Raw genomic sequence first — 17,283 nt, 5'->3', positions numbered from 1 at the left:
TATTTGAGCAACAGACAGACACACAGCGATTACTTGCTTTTATAGATAGATATGCTTAAGAATGACCATGGAAATGGGTAAAAACAACAAACAAACATGCTAATAATAGCTGAAAATGTTTTTGAACTTTAATCACACGCAAGTTCAGATGTACACTATATAACCTGATGTTTGTGTTGTTGTCAGTTTGATAAAATTGCAGTATGTACCAGTAGTTTCAAAGTACCTTAGCACTTGTTTTGTTTTATACTTTTTTATGTCCTTTCAAATGCAATGTCATCTTTTACATTTACAACAGAGAAAGTCTGTTGTTGCCATATTCTGTCATACTCTGCACTGGATTGGAGATTGCCACCAACAACATATTCAACAAAAAGCTGTAATTACCTTTGTTGCAAATGGCAGTGCCACTGTTAGAGTTCAAAGTAGAACTAGCACAGAGAAAAGTATTTGTGAAAGGGAATGCATTAAAGTATGGCCAGGTATTGTTGTTATAATAAGAGGAGAGAGTGATTGGTATTTTTCCTCTCGTATTGGTGTCAAATAATAAATTGAACACTGTTTTGCTGACCAAAAAACAAAGCACCAGCCCACACGTTTAGAAAATCAATTCATGGGACAACTTGGATAAGAACTTAGTTTTTGCCACATATTTAAAAAGATTCAAGATTTGTATTTGTCACATGCTCATACAGATGTTTATTGAAATGTAAAAGACTGTCCCGCAAGGCCATGCAACAACAACAAACACTCAATTTAGTAATACACATCAATGCAGAAAAATATAACACAATGCAAAAAAATCAAAAAGAGTTATATGAATGCACAAACATAGAATACAGAATTGAATACTGTAGACAGTGCAAGTGTCAGTGTGTTAAATATGCAAAAGTCATAGTGACCAGGGTCCAGTTAAATAGCAGCGTAAAATAGCTTAAAAAGTTTAAAAACGATTAATGAATGTACCGGATAGAAAATATAGAAAAATCTAAGTGTCCAGAGGTTTCAAAGTGCAATATACAGATTTATTTATTTTTATGTTTTTTAACTGAGGAGAGTGGAGTTAACAATCCGGACAGCATGAGGAAAGAAGCTCTTCCTGAGTCTTTCTGTGTTTCTCTTGATGTTTTGGAGGCACCTGCCAGAGGGTAGAAATGCAAACAGTCCATTACCCAGGTGGTGGGGATCACTCATGATCCTCTTTGCCCTGGCTGTACTCCTCCTTGTGAAGATGTCCTGGAGGGTGGCGAGTGCTGTACCCATGGTGCGCTCTGCTGACTTTAGTCCCCTCTGCAGGGCTCTCCGGTCACGTACAGTGCTGTTCCCGACAGCACACTTTCCACCACTCCGGAATAAAAACTCTTCAGGATCTTCACAGAGACCTTGAATTTCCTCAGCTGTCTAAGGTGATAGAGGCGCTGCCTCGCCCTTTTCACCTGACTATCTATGTGGGTTGTCCATGTTAAATCCTCTAAGATGTGATACCCTGTCCACCGGTATCACATCAATCCTCAATGGGGTGTAATCCCTCTGCTGTCCTCTCCACAGTCTACAATCAGCTCTTTGGTTTTGCTGACATTCAGGAGCAGGCTGTTTTTCCTGGCACCACCGTGACAGGTTTCCAACCTCCCCTGTATATGCCTGCTCATCATTGTTGCTGATGCGACCCACAACCACTGTATCATCTGCAAATTTTACAATGATGTTGGAGCTGCGTGTGGCTACACAGTCATGTGTATACAGGGTGAAGAGCAGGGGGCTGAGAACACAGCCCTGTGGCGCACCGATGTTGAGGGTGCAGGGGCTGAAGGTGTGTCTTCCCACTCTAACGACCTGGGATCTGTTCGTTAGGAAGTTCAGGATCCAAGCACACAGGGAGGTGTTAAGTGTGAGGTCGATCAGTTTGGAATAGAGGTTGGTAGGGACTATGGTGTTGAAAGCTGAACTTAAATCAATGAACAACAGTCTCACATAGTTCCCCTTCCTTCTGTTCAGATGGGTGAGGGTGGTGTGTAGTACCTGGGAGACAGCATCATCTGTGGATCTATTCCGTCTATATGCAAACCGTAGTGGATCCAGAGACTGATGAGTCTCTCAAAGAACTTCATTACCTCTGAGGTGAGTGCTGCTGGGCAATAGTCATTAAGGCAAGCTGGAGAGCCATTCTTTGGTACTGGGACAATAATGGCTTTTTTCAGGCATGTAGGGACCACAGACTGACTCAGGGAGAGGTTAAAGATGGTAGTAAACACTGGAGCTAACAGGTCAACATAGGACTTCAGCACTCTGCTTGAAATACCATCTGGCCCGGCAGCCTTCCTGGTGTTTACTTTTTTCAGTGTTCTGCTCACGTCGTGCTCTGACACAGTGAACGGGTGCGAATGTGCCGCTCCGGCCTCGGAGATCCTGCTGGCTGCATCAGTTGGCATGCCAACGCTAGCGTCTACACTCACCGAGACATGGGCTCTTCTCCTGTAGTCAGTGATTGTCTGCAGTCCTTGCCATAAGCTCCTTGAATCACGCTGCTGGAACTCACTAGAAGTGAGTTGTGTATATTTCTATTTGATTATGACTTTTCATTGTTTTCACAGCAAGGTAATGTTTGGCTGAAGTTGTTTTAAATGTATTTTGCTGCAGTGATCTACAGTTAGATCACTGTAGAACTTTAATGTTATTATATTTATTAGCTTAATTTATTTTTAAAAAAATACGATATATGTGCACTATATATTTAAAAATAACGGTTTGCCATCTTCCACACTAGGTTATTGATAAGGTTAAAGGTTACTGCAGTCTGTCCTAGCTTACCATAGAGAAATGCTATTTTATACTATCTAGTGTACATGTGTTTTTTAGGGCCGATACGATTTTTTTCCCATCAGCCTTAGCTGATGACCGATACAGACTGCCGATTTTTTTGAGGTAGAACGACACCAAGTAAAAAAATATTTAACAAATAATAAAAACAGGTGATGCTGAACAACACTGAGCATCCTGTAGCAGCCGCTTTGTTTATAAAGTGGATCGGAGAACGCAGCAGCGCGCATCGGCCGTTGTCGATACACGTAAAACACGCAAAAATCGACCGATCGCTAGTACATATGTGTAGTGGGTTAGCCATGCTAGAGTAATCCAGTGAGCAACCTTTCTGTTTAACTGCTTATTCACTAACTAGCCCGCTCGCTAACTACAACGCTAAAATTACCTGTGTTTAACAGTTAGTGGCCACCAGCCTGTTGTCTGTTTGTCCTGTGATAGAATGTTGTCTTCTACCCCAAGCAAAAATGTAGATGACAAGTAGGTGTAGAAGGCAAAATGCATGTGTGATGTCAGTAAATCATGTCAGTGGTCACACTAACTATTTAGTTGAGCCATTTTTTGGTTTTTTTACTTTTTCGAAATACCCTGGAACAAATAAAAACATGACTATATTTTGGAACTTAGCTCACAAAAACTCCATAGGGAACAACTTTCAGAGCGCAGTGAACATTTTTAGAAATTCTTACTTAAATCTTTTTCTCCTAAGTTTTTATATATATATATATATATATATATCAACCTGGCTCCTCAGACTTTCTATAAACCGAATAAAATATGTGGCTTTGAGACCATAATAAACAACAGGGAGGTATGTGTGTAGGACATGCACACCTGACTCTGTCAATCCAGCTGTTTTAGTGTTTTCTTCCCTCCGGTCAGGTTCCATGTATTTTTGTGGGTTTTACTGCTGGTGTTGACATTCCAAGCGGTTTGTTTTTTAATGAGCTCTCAGGCTAAACTGCCTGTTCAATCATTGCCCTCAAGTCAAACCTGACACCTTTCTTCCCGTGAACTGATTTGCCATTGGCATTTTCCCTGCTCTTTGTTCCTGTTTATTTATTTATCAAGTGAATAAAAAACAATTAAGGCATTGCCAACCTGGCCCTTAACCCCAACAAAGAAACACTCCAAAAGTTTGTCATTCCCTGCAAGAACGTATTTCAAAGTGCATTGAATGCTCCCTGATCCAAAGAAGGCCATTTAATCTGAATGCGTTTTATTTTTGTGAGGTTATTTTTATCAAGCAAATATTGAGTGAAGCAGCACAGTAAAGCATAATAGTGTGGTGTATCCTTTTAAATTGATCTCACCAGAATTCAATATACATCCAACATCTAGAGTTTACTACACAGTTATTCGTACTTTTTTGTATTGAATGACTTTTCTGTTTTTTGTTTAATGTAAAGTTGGAGTTGCATTTCAGACTAAGTCTTTCTAAATAGTTTGAATGGATGGATGGATGGAAACTTATCTTGTCTCAACTTGTCTTTTTTGTTTTTGTTTTTTTTTTCACAGCAAAAAGTTTAAGGAGACCCTCACATACAAGGTAAGCTCTTATTGGATTGCATTGAATATTACAGTGTTTAATATCCAATAGAAACATGGTTTTAAGGCGGATTTTGCTGTTTCATCAAGACATCGCTTCCATTTGTCCTCAAAGTAACGTTTGTGTCTTATATTGGGCATTTTTTATTAACCTTAACTATTTTTTTGAGTGCTGTTTTTGAGTGATGTTGTTTTTAAAACCATAGTCTTAAATTCCTGCACCATTGCTCAACGACCTGGTGAGAGGTGATAGTGTTTTCTCATACCACAGTTGTCAAACGTGGAAGCCCAGCAACATCTTACAGAAACAAACGGCCAAGCTGTGACAAATGTGGGTTGGATTGTGCATTCAATCTTGAATGTACCAAGAATTATACCAAGATATTGAAAATCTGTCTGGAGAAGTTTTTTATAAGTAGTGTTTTTTTAGTTAGTTAATGGCTAAAAAATGCTAAATACTATTGCATTTGGAAGGTTTGGAGGTAAAAGATGGAATTGCCTTAACTATGCTTCCTTATGGTATCTAATGTAAAGTTTCTACGTAAAAACAAAGTAAATGTTTGATTCACTGTCTGTGGAAATGTGGCTTAATCACTAGAGGTGGGCGTTATTAGGGGCCCACCAATACTAGCAGCCGATATTTGACATAAAATGTGATATCAGTATCGGTCATTCCACCAATATTGACAAACCGATATGTGCTGTTGTTTGAGGTGACATATTAAGTACCAGTGGTGGTAAGCTACAATGTAGCCACAGCTTCCCTGGGGCATACTGACAGAGGCGTGGCTGCCATTTTGTGCCTACGGCCCGTCTGACAACCACTAACATTCATGCACAATTCATACCCATTCATACGAGGCAATGTGGGTGCCTTGCCCAAGGACGCAACGACAATGACTCGGATAGAGCGGGATTCCAACCCCAACCCTTCAATTATGGACGACCCACTCCACCACTGAGCCATGGTCGCCCCAATTGTTTGCATATCAAACATCGGCAAAAAACTGATTATAATGAATTTTTGAAACAGAAAAATAGCCTTTCAGTTTAATTCACAAATTGAAAGTAAATATATTGTAAAAACAAAGTAAAGTTAAATGTTTAAAAAAACATACAATCCCCTTAATCTACATCACACATGTTTTACACAAATCATAAATCCTTTACCAAAACAAGAAGAAATGACTTCTTATTATTGACTTTGAGAATAGTTTCCCTCTGCTTGTCTTCTATAAATGGCCAGATGTTGTTTTTATTCATTCATCACTACAGACAGCAAACGTCATTAATGAGATCTTTGGAGTCATCAGTGTCTCAGTAGTAAAGATTCCTCAGGCCCTCACACAGGAAAGCCTGCACCCTCCAGCCTGTTAGACCCTTATCGCTGTGCACAGACACACTGGTGTAGTCACGGACCCATTCCTATCATGATATATGGGGTCTGTCAGTGCCTCTGGGGAAAATCTTTACAGAAGTAGCTGCAGGTCCCAACCACAGCAACCATAAGGAGTTGACATGTCACAACATTGGACCAACATATTCTGCTGTTCTGACTCCAGAAGCAAAGACAATATTGTAATATTTTCATAACTTTTAGAGACTGCAGTTGTCTGTCATATTTTATGAGCCTCAAAAATATATATTGAATCACTGAAATCCAATATATTTCAGTGATTAAAACAAATCCCATATCAAAGAAATAATATAAATAAACAAACTAAGGCTTTCATTCACTCTCTTGTTTCACCCTTTCCTCTCTGTGCTCCTCTTACCTTAGATTTCACATGTTCTTTCTTTCTCACCTCTTTCATTTTGTCTTGGGGAAGCCAAAATGCTTCCACACTTCTGATTTAAAACACGGTAGTGTGTCCTGAATTTCACATTCTAATTAGATAGCACCCTTTGCTGTAAAAAAAAAAATATATATATATATAATATATATATATATAATATATATATATAGATATATTAGGGATGTAACGATTAATCGTAAGGCAGTTAAAAATCGATTCATAGGTACCACGGTTCACATCGATGCTCTGAAAATTGAATCGCAGTACTTTTTTAAACAGCAGAGGGCGCTATATATTAATCCTTCCAGAAGCGGACGTGGCGGGCGGAATCTGCTACTACTTTCTTTCTGGCCGCCATTTACTGTTAAACATACTCATGAATGATTCTTTAGCACCGAAAGAATATCTGTAATATTACGTGAATAGCTATAAAAATCCCGTTTTTTCTATTAGCTCTGCTCTGTCTGCTAGCATAGCATCTCTTCTTCACTGGTGGAATATCTGCATGCCAACCGACCGCTGGGTTACCAGTGCCCTCTGCTGGTCCAAACAAATATCTGACGTAAATACAGTAAAATGACTGTTTTTTTGTTTTTTTTAAAAAAAAGTCTAATTGTTAAGGCACAAAATACATTTTCAGTTGCACTTTTAAAAAGAAAAATAACTATTATGTACTTTTGAATTGTTTACTATAGAACCAGAATTTAAATTAATAGGTTTCTTCTTCATTTGTATTATTCCTTTATTTATTTCATTCAAGATTTATTTTTAGTTAAATTGCATTGTTTTGAATAGTTTATCAAGGGATTCTTTTGACAATGATCATTTGTCTACAGTCCCATTTTGTAAAATGAATCGTGAGAAAATTGTATTGTGAACCCAGTATCGTGAATTGAATCGTATCGGGAGTTGAGTGAATCGTTACATCCCTAATATATATATATATATATATATTTTTTTTTTTAAAGCACTGCGATTCAATTCCAGAGTATCGATATGAACCGTGACACCTTTTAATCTTTAATCTTTACATCCCTAGATATATGTATTCATTATTGACTTAAATTGAATTAATGCATATCATTTTTGTTTGTGTTCTTATGTGAGTTTTAACAAGTACGGGTAAAGACATTCAGCAGCTTATTATACACTGGAAAAAATAGAAACGCAATATTTCTATTTTTTTTCTCCCATTCCCCATGAGCTGAACTTTTCCTATGAACAAAAGGCCTATCTCTATTTCAAATATTGTTCACTAATGTGTCTAAATCTGTCTTAGCAAAAACTTCTCCTTTGCCGAGACGATCCATCCACTGCACAGGTGTGGCATATCAAGATGCTGATTAGACAGCATGATTATGCACAGGTGTGCCTAAGGCGGGCCACAGTGAAAGGCTCTCAACAGATTTCTAACACCACACAATGCCACAGATGTCACTAGTTATCTGTGAGCCATAATCATCAAAATGACAAGAAATTAAGGCTTGAAATAGTTCCCTCCGTGTGTAATGTATCTATATAATATATGAGTTTCACTTTCTGAAGGTATTGGCAAAAAATATAGAACTTTTTCATGGTGTTTAAATATTTTACAATGTCTGTATCACTGGAATCAGTGCTTTCCAAATAGGTCAAACTAGCTAAATATGCCCAACCACAACTCACTTTGATTTCACCATTTGACAACTCATTTTTACTCCAAAGCGTAGAATGACTACGATTGTCCACTGGGAAATACGTAGACTTCTACGCATATGCCTCTGAGGGTGTAGAAATACTATGCATCATTTGCCCAGTGTTTACGCCATTAAGGGCTCAACTGGGAAACATAGGGATGTTTATTCATTATGTTAAATGTTCATGCACATGTTCATGTACAAATAAACATCCTGAATCCTTGAATTTTTAACAGAAATAGGTGAAATATCTTTTAAAATATTGTTTATTTTAGAAATAAAAACATTCTTGTTTAGTGCCTTTCAAATGTCTTTTTACTTACATTATTAATCAAAGAATAATTATTGTTTTAAAAAGTCGGTTTAGTTTATAATGACTAACGTCACCTTTTTTTTAAAGAAAAGATACCTTTATATAAATTGTTGCATCTTTACAAGGTTTCAAGTACAAGGTACTCTTTAGCCCCGAGGTGTAGAAATATATTCAAATGTAAATGAATATAAATAATAATAATGTTAATAATAAATGAATAATTCAGACACGGTCCGTAATTCAACATCACTTCCGGTGCGGTCTCAGCATCCTTAGCAACACCCTAGCAACAGGATAAAGCGAACAAACTACTGATCGTATACATAAACCAATTGGATATTATGAAAGTTAAGGGAAATGTTATCAAAACGAAGCTAAAGCCACAAGCTCTCTTAATATATATTAATTTCCAGTAAAAATTTAACCAATATCTGCCATGTTTTCCCTTTCTCAAACAGGATGACAAGGTGGTCATGTGACCTGGTGTAACATTGGACAAAGAGGCATATGCGTAGGATATCTATGCATTGCACTGTGGACAAGTGTAGTCATTCTACGCTTTGGAGTGAGACTGGGTTGAATTTCATCGTCTTAACAACATCAGATATTTTAACCAAACACAATAAACTGACCTGTTTGACTCCATTTAACTTGTCTCTGTAACAAAATTTAAAATCAATTGACAAACAACGTGAGCAGGATTTTCTATTTTTTATTTTTGTCCTTTATGAAAAGGACACTGTACAAGCAGCCAGACTGCAGGACAACTTTAATATTCCATATTAAGCCACAGTTATATTACCACTTTAAACTCGAGCTGTTCATTTCCCATGGTTCTGCTTTCAACTCCTCTGTGCAATATTTGCTACTTATTTGTGCGCGGTGTGCGTAGCCCTGCTGTTACGTCTGTCTGTGCCCCTATTTCCCAGAGAACATTCACAGAAATAAAAGCTGCATTGTATTGTTTTACTGCTGCTCAGTATTAGTCCTGCCTGAAGTACAGCAGTTAAACAGACTGACAGCACATTGACAAACGGTGCAGCTCAGGTATAAAAGGCTAATGGTGTGAGATATTGGTGCTCAATGCTGTTTTAAACACCTGTTCTCTAGCCTTGATTGCAGCGCGGATCCTGCAGAGTGACGAATGAAATCAATTAAAATGGAGGCGGGTTGAAAATGACAAACCGCCTCTGAGCCACTTGGAGCATGAACCAGAGGAGAAGAATGGGAGTTTGTTCTTTGATTTGACGTGTTTTACCTTTGCACAAATAGTTCGTGTCCAGATTTAGAAGTTAATCCTCATATTCATCCACGATCATATTATTTGGTAGATGAAGTGACAGTTAATTGTGTTCAGGTTGTTATGTAATATATTATGCTGTAAACATTCATTGACTTTTAATCTATGACACTACTTGTAGTGTGTTCTTGTCTTTAAGGCCATACACCCCCACCTACACAAGCATATACATGTTACATAATCATAGCTTTTTCAAAACCAATCAACAAGAACCGGCTCAGCGGTGCAATTTGTGCCAGGCTTTGAAAAGTTAGCCTGAGCGATGAAAGTTGGGACTTGACCTTTTTCTTTTTTTTTTTTTTTTTACCATTTCTGCATATGTCGTCAAAGGTTAACACTATGAGGAATGCAATCTTTTTGCAACATCAAAGCATGTTTTGTTCTTGTTTTGACCTTTTTGTAAAACTAAAATCCTGTTTTTTTCTTCTATGCAAATATCAAAGGTCACATAGCAACGTGTGAGAAAAAAAAAATCAATGTGATATTTCGACTCAAGGCAGATTCAATCACATTGATTGTTTTTTTTTTAGTTTTTCTGCTTTACAGAGCATTTTTTTACACAAAATTTAAGTGTGTTGTTGTTGTTCTTTGGTGCCTTTTATTAAAATGATAAAGTTCATTTTTTAAATTGACTTTCAACATTGTGATAAAACAAAACAGTCTCATCTTTTTAGAAATGCTAAGATTAGTTTAAAATTGTGTTTATGTGTTTATGAACAGAAAAATGTAAAAGGTTTAAAAATAAAAAACAAAAAAACTGCTGGATAGTTGAAACTATTTTCTGTTATTATGTGTTTTATTTTGGATTTTCTATTTTGCTGTTATTAAAGGGACTATATTTCTGTGTTGTTTTATCGGCTACATTGATGAAATGATAAATGTAATGAGCACAGTGTTCGATTTCATCTCGTATCTCCTCATCTGTGCTTTTTGCAGGAACACATGATCCTTTGTCGCTTTGCAGATCAAACGGCTGTCCAGTTAAATCCCGAGAGGCGACTTACTGGTAACGATTGCAGCATCAATTTTCCCGTTGATCTGCTTTTACTATTCTATCATTTTTCTTTTTTAACACAATGACCTTTCATCTTGTTCTTTGGATAACTTTATATCCTGTAAATGGACTGTGGAGACTAATTAAAGCTTATTAAACTCACACGTTTTTTTTTTTCCCCTGTTAACATATGCAAAGAACTACGCTGCTATGCTCTGGAATCTCAGAAATACCCTGTTGGTACTCATCATTCAAAATGTTTCTATTAGACATTTTTATGTAATTACACCTGTGAGTGTATGTGAATGAGCCTAAAATCTTGAAAACCCTGCTAAGCTCCAACCCCTTCTGCACACTGGGGTGCAGTCAATGGGATCAAATAAGTATGCAACTGTAAAAGTTAATCCTGGAGCATTTTAACCACTGTCGGATGCTTTTGTCCTCTTCATTTGGGCCGGTGTGAACACGCAAATTAGATGAATCGGGTAAATACATTCTAGAGTGTTTGTTTGGCTGGACTCGTATAGTGTTTGTAATGGAGAGGGCTGCCTGACAGCTGTAGTATACAAGTAATGTAAAACATTAAAAACAGCATATATGCAGATAAAGCAGTGAAAGAGGCTTCTTCTTTCTGCTTTTTACTGGTAGAAAATCATACCCACACCAAGGGGCGGTTTCACTAAGGGCTCTATTCTCCCATGTGCGTAAATCCAAAAAGCCGCACAGCGGCGCTGTTTTTGGCTGTGTCTGCTCCTGTACTTAAGTCAGTCGCTGCGCGCCTTCATCCCAGTTACGCACACTGGGCTGAAATGTGGGTGTTCCTATTCAAATCTGGCTGTACGCACATTCTCCGGTGTGCGTAAGTCCTTTTCTTCTTACGTGCTTCTAACCCTGGAATAAGTGCAGCGCCACGATAAGGTGAAACATTATATTGCACTAGAAATATGGACTAAGTTACATTTGAAGCCACACGGACTCGTGCGTCAGCTGCTGCTGCGTGATTATTTAAAACTCTGACAGACGCAGACTTCTGTCCACGTTGGTCACAGTGATTCAACTATTTTCATACTGTGTTCAACGTAAAGCCACAGTTTGATCCACTACAGAGTGAAACAAGCTGTCATATGCAGATGAGGATGGAACACAAACTGTTCCCACACATATTTTAATGAGGCTCATCTCAGGTCGCTTTAAACAATTTAAAACTGCGTATTATGGAAGCCAATAGTTCTGTTTCACTGTAAACATCCCTCTGTATTAAAGCAGGACGCTCTGTGGTCAGGTTATTTCCTCATATCTCCAGCGCATCTAACTTGGTCACGCTTTACAGCGGCGATGATGATGATAAAGGAGAGAGATTTTAATTGTGACTCAGTCACACTGCAATAATTTGATCAATAATTTTGATCAAATCAACTTGTTACATTGTTTATCAATGAAGGCGTTTCAAATTAAAAGTGAACGTTTATCATTTTCACGGATTTCAATAACATTTACAAGCGTTGGGAAAACTCCAGGTTCCGTGATTTCTAGACAGCCCAAAAAAATTACATCACCGCCTCCTTTCCTTCAGCCCGCCTTCCTTCACACATATGCTTTTTGGCTCCTTAAGTGTGGTGGGCGTGTCGGCAGCCTGGACCGGTGAATACGTATAGGAGAGAAGGGCGTAAGTGCAGGCGCGGGAGAATAGAGCCCTAAAGGTTTAGGGGTATTAAAAGTAACAGCAGTGATATTTGTGAGGAGACGAGGTAGGGGAGCAAAAAGACTATACCAATGGATGGCATTTTCAGACCTCGAGTTGATATATTAACAATTTTAAGAATTGGGGCTGGCTGGAGGGACACAGTGGAGATCCGCACTCTCCATGACCGGAGGCTGTTTCTACTCTGGGGATCACTCCTGTACACCTCACACTTGTTAAAGATGGTACCGCGTAGGAAGAACAAGCTGTTTTATTGTTGTAGAGTTGCACTTTATCATCTAGCTGCACTATAAATTTAAGCTTGCTACCTGTCCCGGTCGCCGTGTCGAACTTTAACCAAAGGCACACACACACATCTCTCCTCCGCGACTCACTCTCTCACACACAAGCATGCATATCAACTGCGCGCATGCACCCCCGTCACTTACATCCGCACATTTCCCTACTGCAGGATGAATAAAGTATCTCTCTATCTATCTATCTATCTATCTATCTATCTATCTATCTATCTATCTATCTATCTATCTGTCTTTGCTGTAATTCATCCATTTTTTTATTAGCTTTCTTAACTAACACCTCAAATTCTGCTGCTTCAAATGAATTTTTTCGCTTCCGCACACTCAGCTCTCCGTCACGCTTCATGTTCAACATATCATGTCCAAAACGCTTATTTAAATAGGGCGGTCTCCACCACTTCTTCACGTGCACTAATCATTGCTGCAATCTTCGTGAATTCCTCGCAGCAGGTGAGGAAACTTTGTCACCAAAGAGTTCTAAATCAAATCTACATACACCAAATTGTAAGTGTCATAGAACCACTTTTATCAACTTTAAGTCTCATGGCATTCACGTGGACCTGCAAAATAACATAAATATATAACATAAAATAAAATCATAAAGAAGTGATAAGTCTCATTTAGACCCAAGATTTAAAATGATAATAATATTGTTCTTAATAAGCTTAATATCGTTATAGTTTCCTTCTATGTTTTTCTCTCAGTATTAGGCCTGGCATGTGTTTTTCACGAACTTGCAAACCCAAATTAAGTAATACTATATTACCTTTTATGTCTATTTCAGTGACCTAAAGACCAGCTTTGTCACGTTTTGTCACAGTGTTTGATTTCACTGTGGTATTGACGTTCAGCATCGCCGTCCAGGACAGCATGGCACACCATGCGCTATGATAAGTGATTAGAAGTCAGACTTTTACCCCATGAAAGATGGTGTTTGCAATCTGCCCTGGAGATGTAAGACACTATGCTAGTGTTCAGCTGCATATATAGGTTTATGCTGGGCAACGCCAAGTCAGAAAGACGCGCACAGATCACACGCACCAACACCCCACGCTGCAGTCATTACAACACACAGAGCTGCCCTCCCTCCCCAGCTCCACAAGAGCGCAGAGTTACGCACCAAGTGTGCACAACTCAGGCACACAGTGCACACAGCTGATGTGCACCGTACCACCATGTTTGTCCTTGTTGAATGAGCTTTTTTTGTGGAACACCGCCGGCTCCCTTCTCACCCCTTCTGTCTGGCAGGTTTATTTTACTGAGCCACGGCACCAAATAGTGAGGAATTTTGGGAAAGATGGGCAGGAAAAAGTCCCGGTGTGCAACATATGCTGGTGAAAAAACTGTTGTACGATCTGAGTTTTAGTGCATCAGGAAGAAGTAGCTCTGTAACTGACAGGGTTTTCCTGTTACTTTGGAGCGGCGTTGTAACTACACAAACCGAGCCTAATCAAGGTGACAGAACTATCAGCTGTTCTCTACCCATTCAGCCTAAGTCTGGGTCTACGTCATGTGAAAGCAGCTCTAATATTATTCATCAAATTGCTCAGAGTGACAAAACAGGTGCAGTGAGCAGCTGCCAGATAAGTCTCGTCAGCTTCTCTGGGAAGTGTTTTGTCAGACAGAGAGCTTTAGGCCTGTGCTGAAACTGTGCTGTATTGTCTTTTATTATGTCGAGAACTTTTCACACTGATAGTTCTGCAGCTCATCAAAGCCTCCGTCTGAGGAGGAGAAGCTCCCCAACGCCTAGTCAGTCTGAGACCGTTCCTGTGTACCTGACACCGCCTGTCACACTCGTTTCTGCTTTGGATCACTTCATAGAATTGAACCTCCTCTCCTAACATTTTCTAAACGTGTTTGAACTCATCCCTGCCAATTCGGCAAGTGAGAATATACCTGTAGAGACAACATTACAGACCTATGCTCACTTTTCGCTTCTGCCACCTGTTATCCAACTGCTAGCCTGCATTATTGTATCATCTGTATTTCTCCAAGTGGTAAGCAGCTGCCGCTCCCACCTTTTGTGCAAAAAGATCAAGAATCACTTGCAAAGGAAATGTGAACAGAAAGCCCTGTAGATAAATGTCAACGTCTTTAATGAAGCATATAAACGCACCAATTCTACAAGTGTATAAAAATACAGACGATACTATAAACAGAATGCAAACTACAGGTATGCTGCAGAAGCTGCGGCACTAAATCCAGCTGAATTTAAGCCCGACATGTTCATCTGTTGGTATTGGCTTAGATTTGTCAACGTAAACAAAATGCACAGATGGACAACAAATTAAGAGAACAATAAAACCTCTAAGAGGTTTTCTGATTTCACAGACTGAAAGCTAAGAATCTTAGTGTTAGCACTAAGAAGGAAAAACAAACATCTTCAGTAAACATTACCTCAGGTTTTAATATTAGGAGCTTAGTTATCGCACACTTTGACCACTGAGACAGACTTTGTTTGTTTGGTGGGAAAATGGCAGAACTGTACGTACTCTCCACATAATATGAAGTATGGCTGTGTTCCAAATGGCACAAGCCATACTATACAGTACAAACTCAATGAGTATATACTGTCTACTATATTCTAGAAGTATGTTTAGGATGCTGACCAATGTTGAGCGTTCCCACTGAAGTTCCCATTTCAAAAGTACAACGACAAAAACCTTAAGCTCACTGAGGCTAAATATCTCCGTTGATTCGCCATCTTTGAAAGTTCTGAAAGCATTTTAAACAAGAAAGTTTCCAAATAGAATATCAACATGTGGTCATTTGATCCATAAAACTCACAGAAACACATTTCATGTCAATATTTCGGAGCTTTTCGGAGACCTGCCATTGTGCTACTGATGTGCGCTTCCGGTTAACTTCAAAACAAGAGCCCTATTTACAAAAGTGTTAAAAAACTAATGGAAGACAAGAAGAGATTCTTTTGTTTTGAAAAGGGGATGTTTGCCTTTTAGCTTAAAGCCAGTCCCAGGACCAATTTACATTTTGGTTACAATCTATCATGGGGCGGTTGAGTATGACTAGTGTGCCTACCATGCATACTTAAAAAAATTCCCGATATAGTATACATCCGTATTCACATTACTATGTAATGTGAACGCACTGCATACTCATTTTGGCGTCAGACTTAGTATGAGTAGTACGTTATTATGCAATTTCAAACACAGCCTATGTCTTTCTATCAAATGATTAGGTTTTTGCAACAACTGACTTCAAGAATGTTTTGGTCCTTATTGGACTCCGATAATGGCTTTAATTAAAATTCAGATTTTTGTGAAAGACCAAATCTTTTCTGTCTAAGAGTCAAACCCAAACGTAAGACAAGAACGCTTAGACTTTACCTTGTGAATTTTTGCACTCATAGTTTATAGGTCGGGATGATCAAAATACGGCGCTAATCTGTGTATATTGAGATAATACACATTTTGTGCTGTATACAGTGTTTTAAATGTCCAAATTGGTTCACTCTACAATCTTGTTTTTTCTTTACAAAATAAACATAAATTGGATGCTGTATTTGTTCTTTCATCCCTAAAGGTAAACGGTGTATGGGCTTGGTGGACTTGGATCGGTCATGGGCTGCAGAGACCCATGGGTACTCAGTGCAGGTAATGACTATGGAGCCTGAAAACTGCTCGCCAAAAAACAACATGCTGGTGGGAAGGCCACTGCAGAGGAGTGAAGGCGAGGACATCGCCAGCAAACTACAAGCTTAACAAGGACTCTGTGTGCGTGTGTGTGTGTGCGTGTGCGTGTGCGTGTGCGTGTGCGTGTGCATGTGCGTGCGTGCGTGTGTGTGTGTGTGTGATGCATTAAGGTGAAATCATGTTCCTGCTCCTTACTTTTGGAATTTGCTCTAATTTGACTGGAAATTGACCGAGCTAATGTTATTGAACTCTTAATTCCAAACTAAGAGGACTTGAAGAGGATTCATTATCTTGCACTTACTTTTTATTTTATTTTAAACTGTCTACATTTTAAATTACTTATTGATGTATTGTCCGTGAAAAATATGTTGTTTCTCCTAACAAAACCTCCTGGTTAAATAAAATAAAAATTTACGCAAGGTTTGGGTTTGTGTGCGTGCGTGTAAATGTCAAGGGTTTACCAACATTTGCATGACTCAAGCATCCTTTTTTTATTAACCTTCATTGTTTGATTACTTTCATGTTTTTACTAATCGTTTGTAATTGATTGATATATTCTCAAGAAACTAAAATAAAGTCTTTTTCAACCAAAGTCAGAGACACGGGGTCATCTTTGAATCACGTTTCCAAAAGGACGAACATAGCAAGAGATTTGCACAATTTTGTAAAATATAACCTTAGATGTATATGGCTCTCTAACCTGTTATCATCTCCATTGTTCTGTATCTGTCTTCACTCAGTCAGTATGCACAGTGACAGCGGAGCTACAATAAGTAGACTACACTTAAGAGGCTGCTCATACTTTGGTGTGATTGCACTCGGCCGTCACCTCCCTCTGATTACCATTGGAAGGTAAAAATCCAGTGCTGAAAATTCATCTGCACTTATACATGAAATGGGAATTTCTTCCATCTCATCACTCCTGCCTCTCTTGTGTTTTGTAACAGTCAGATAGATGGGTGCATATAGAGAGATGGAAATTGGTTTTAAACTTGCATCACATCGGTTAAATTAAAGCATTTGTCATGCTTCCAAGGTGAACTGGAATATTCCGTATTTGAAAGCTCCGGATATGGTATGCATCTTGTTATACTATTCGGCAGCCATGAATATTTTATGTCTGGCAAGAAGGTCAGTGTGCACGATTAGATGTGGCTGAAAATCCCACACTGGGCTTTTGTATTTAAA

General features: G+C 38.7%; 1 protein-coding gene across 3 annotated transcripts in view; it reads left to right on the top strand.

The window, feature by feature from the left end:
• Positions 1-16,546, top strand: part of gstcd (glutathione S-transferase, C-terminal domain containing) — a 67,669-nt gene extending 51,123 nt beyond the window's left edge. Inside the window, exons 9-11 of one of the 3 annotated variants that reach the window (XM_028458835.1) lie at positions 4,336-4,366; positions 10,387-10,456; positions 15,986-16,546. In XM_028458835.1, the coding sequence (XP_028314636.1) occupies positions 4,336-4,366; positions 10,387-10,456; positions 15,986-16,164 (280 nt within the window). In that variant the 3' untranslated portion in view covers positions 16,165-16,546. Of the gene's footprint in view, positions 1-1,995; positions 2,332-4,335; positions 4,367-10,386; positions 10,457-15,985 lie in introns of those variants that run through there. The other 2 variants (XM_028458828.1, XM_028458851.1) reach the window with 2 other exon arrangements.
• Positions 16,547-17,283: the final 737 nt, after the last annotated feature.

This window comes from Gouania willdenowi, chromosome 1 (genome assembly GCF_900634775.1).
Source record: "Gouania willdenowi chromosome 1, fGouWil2.1, whole genome shotgun sequence".
NCBI classification, from domain to species: Eukaryota; Metazoa; Chordata; class Actinopteri; order Blenniiformes; family Gobiesocidae; genus Gouania; species Gouania willdenowi.
Note: the sequence above shows the minus strand (reverse complement) of the source record. Positions and strands in the feature narration are given on the sequence as shown.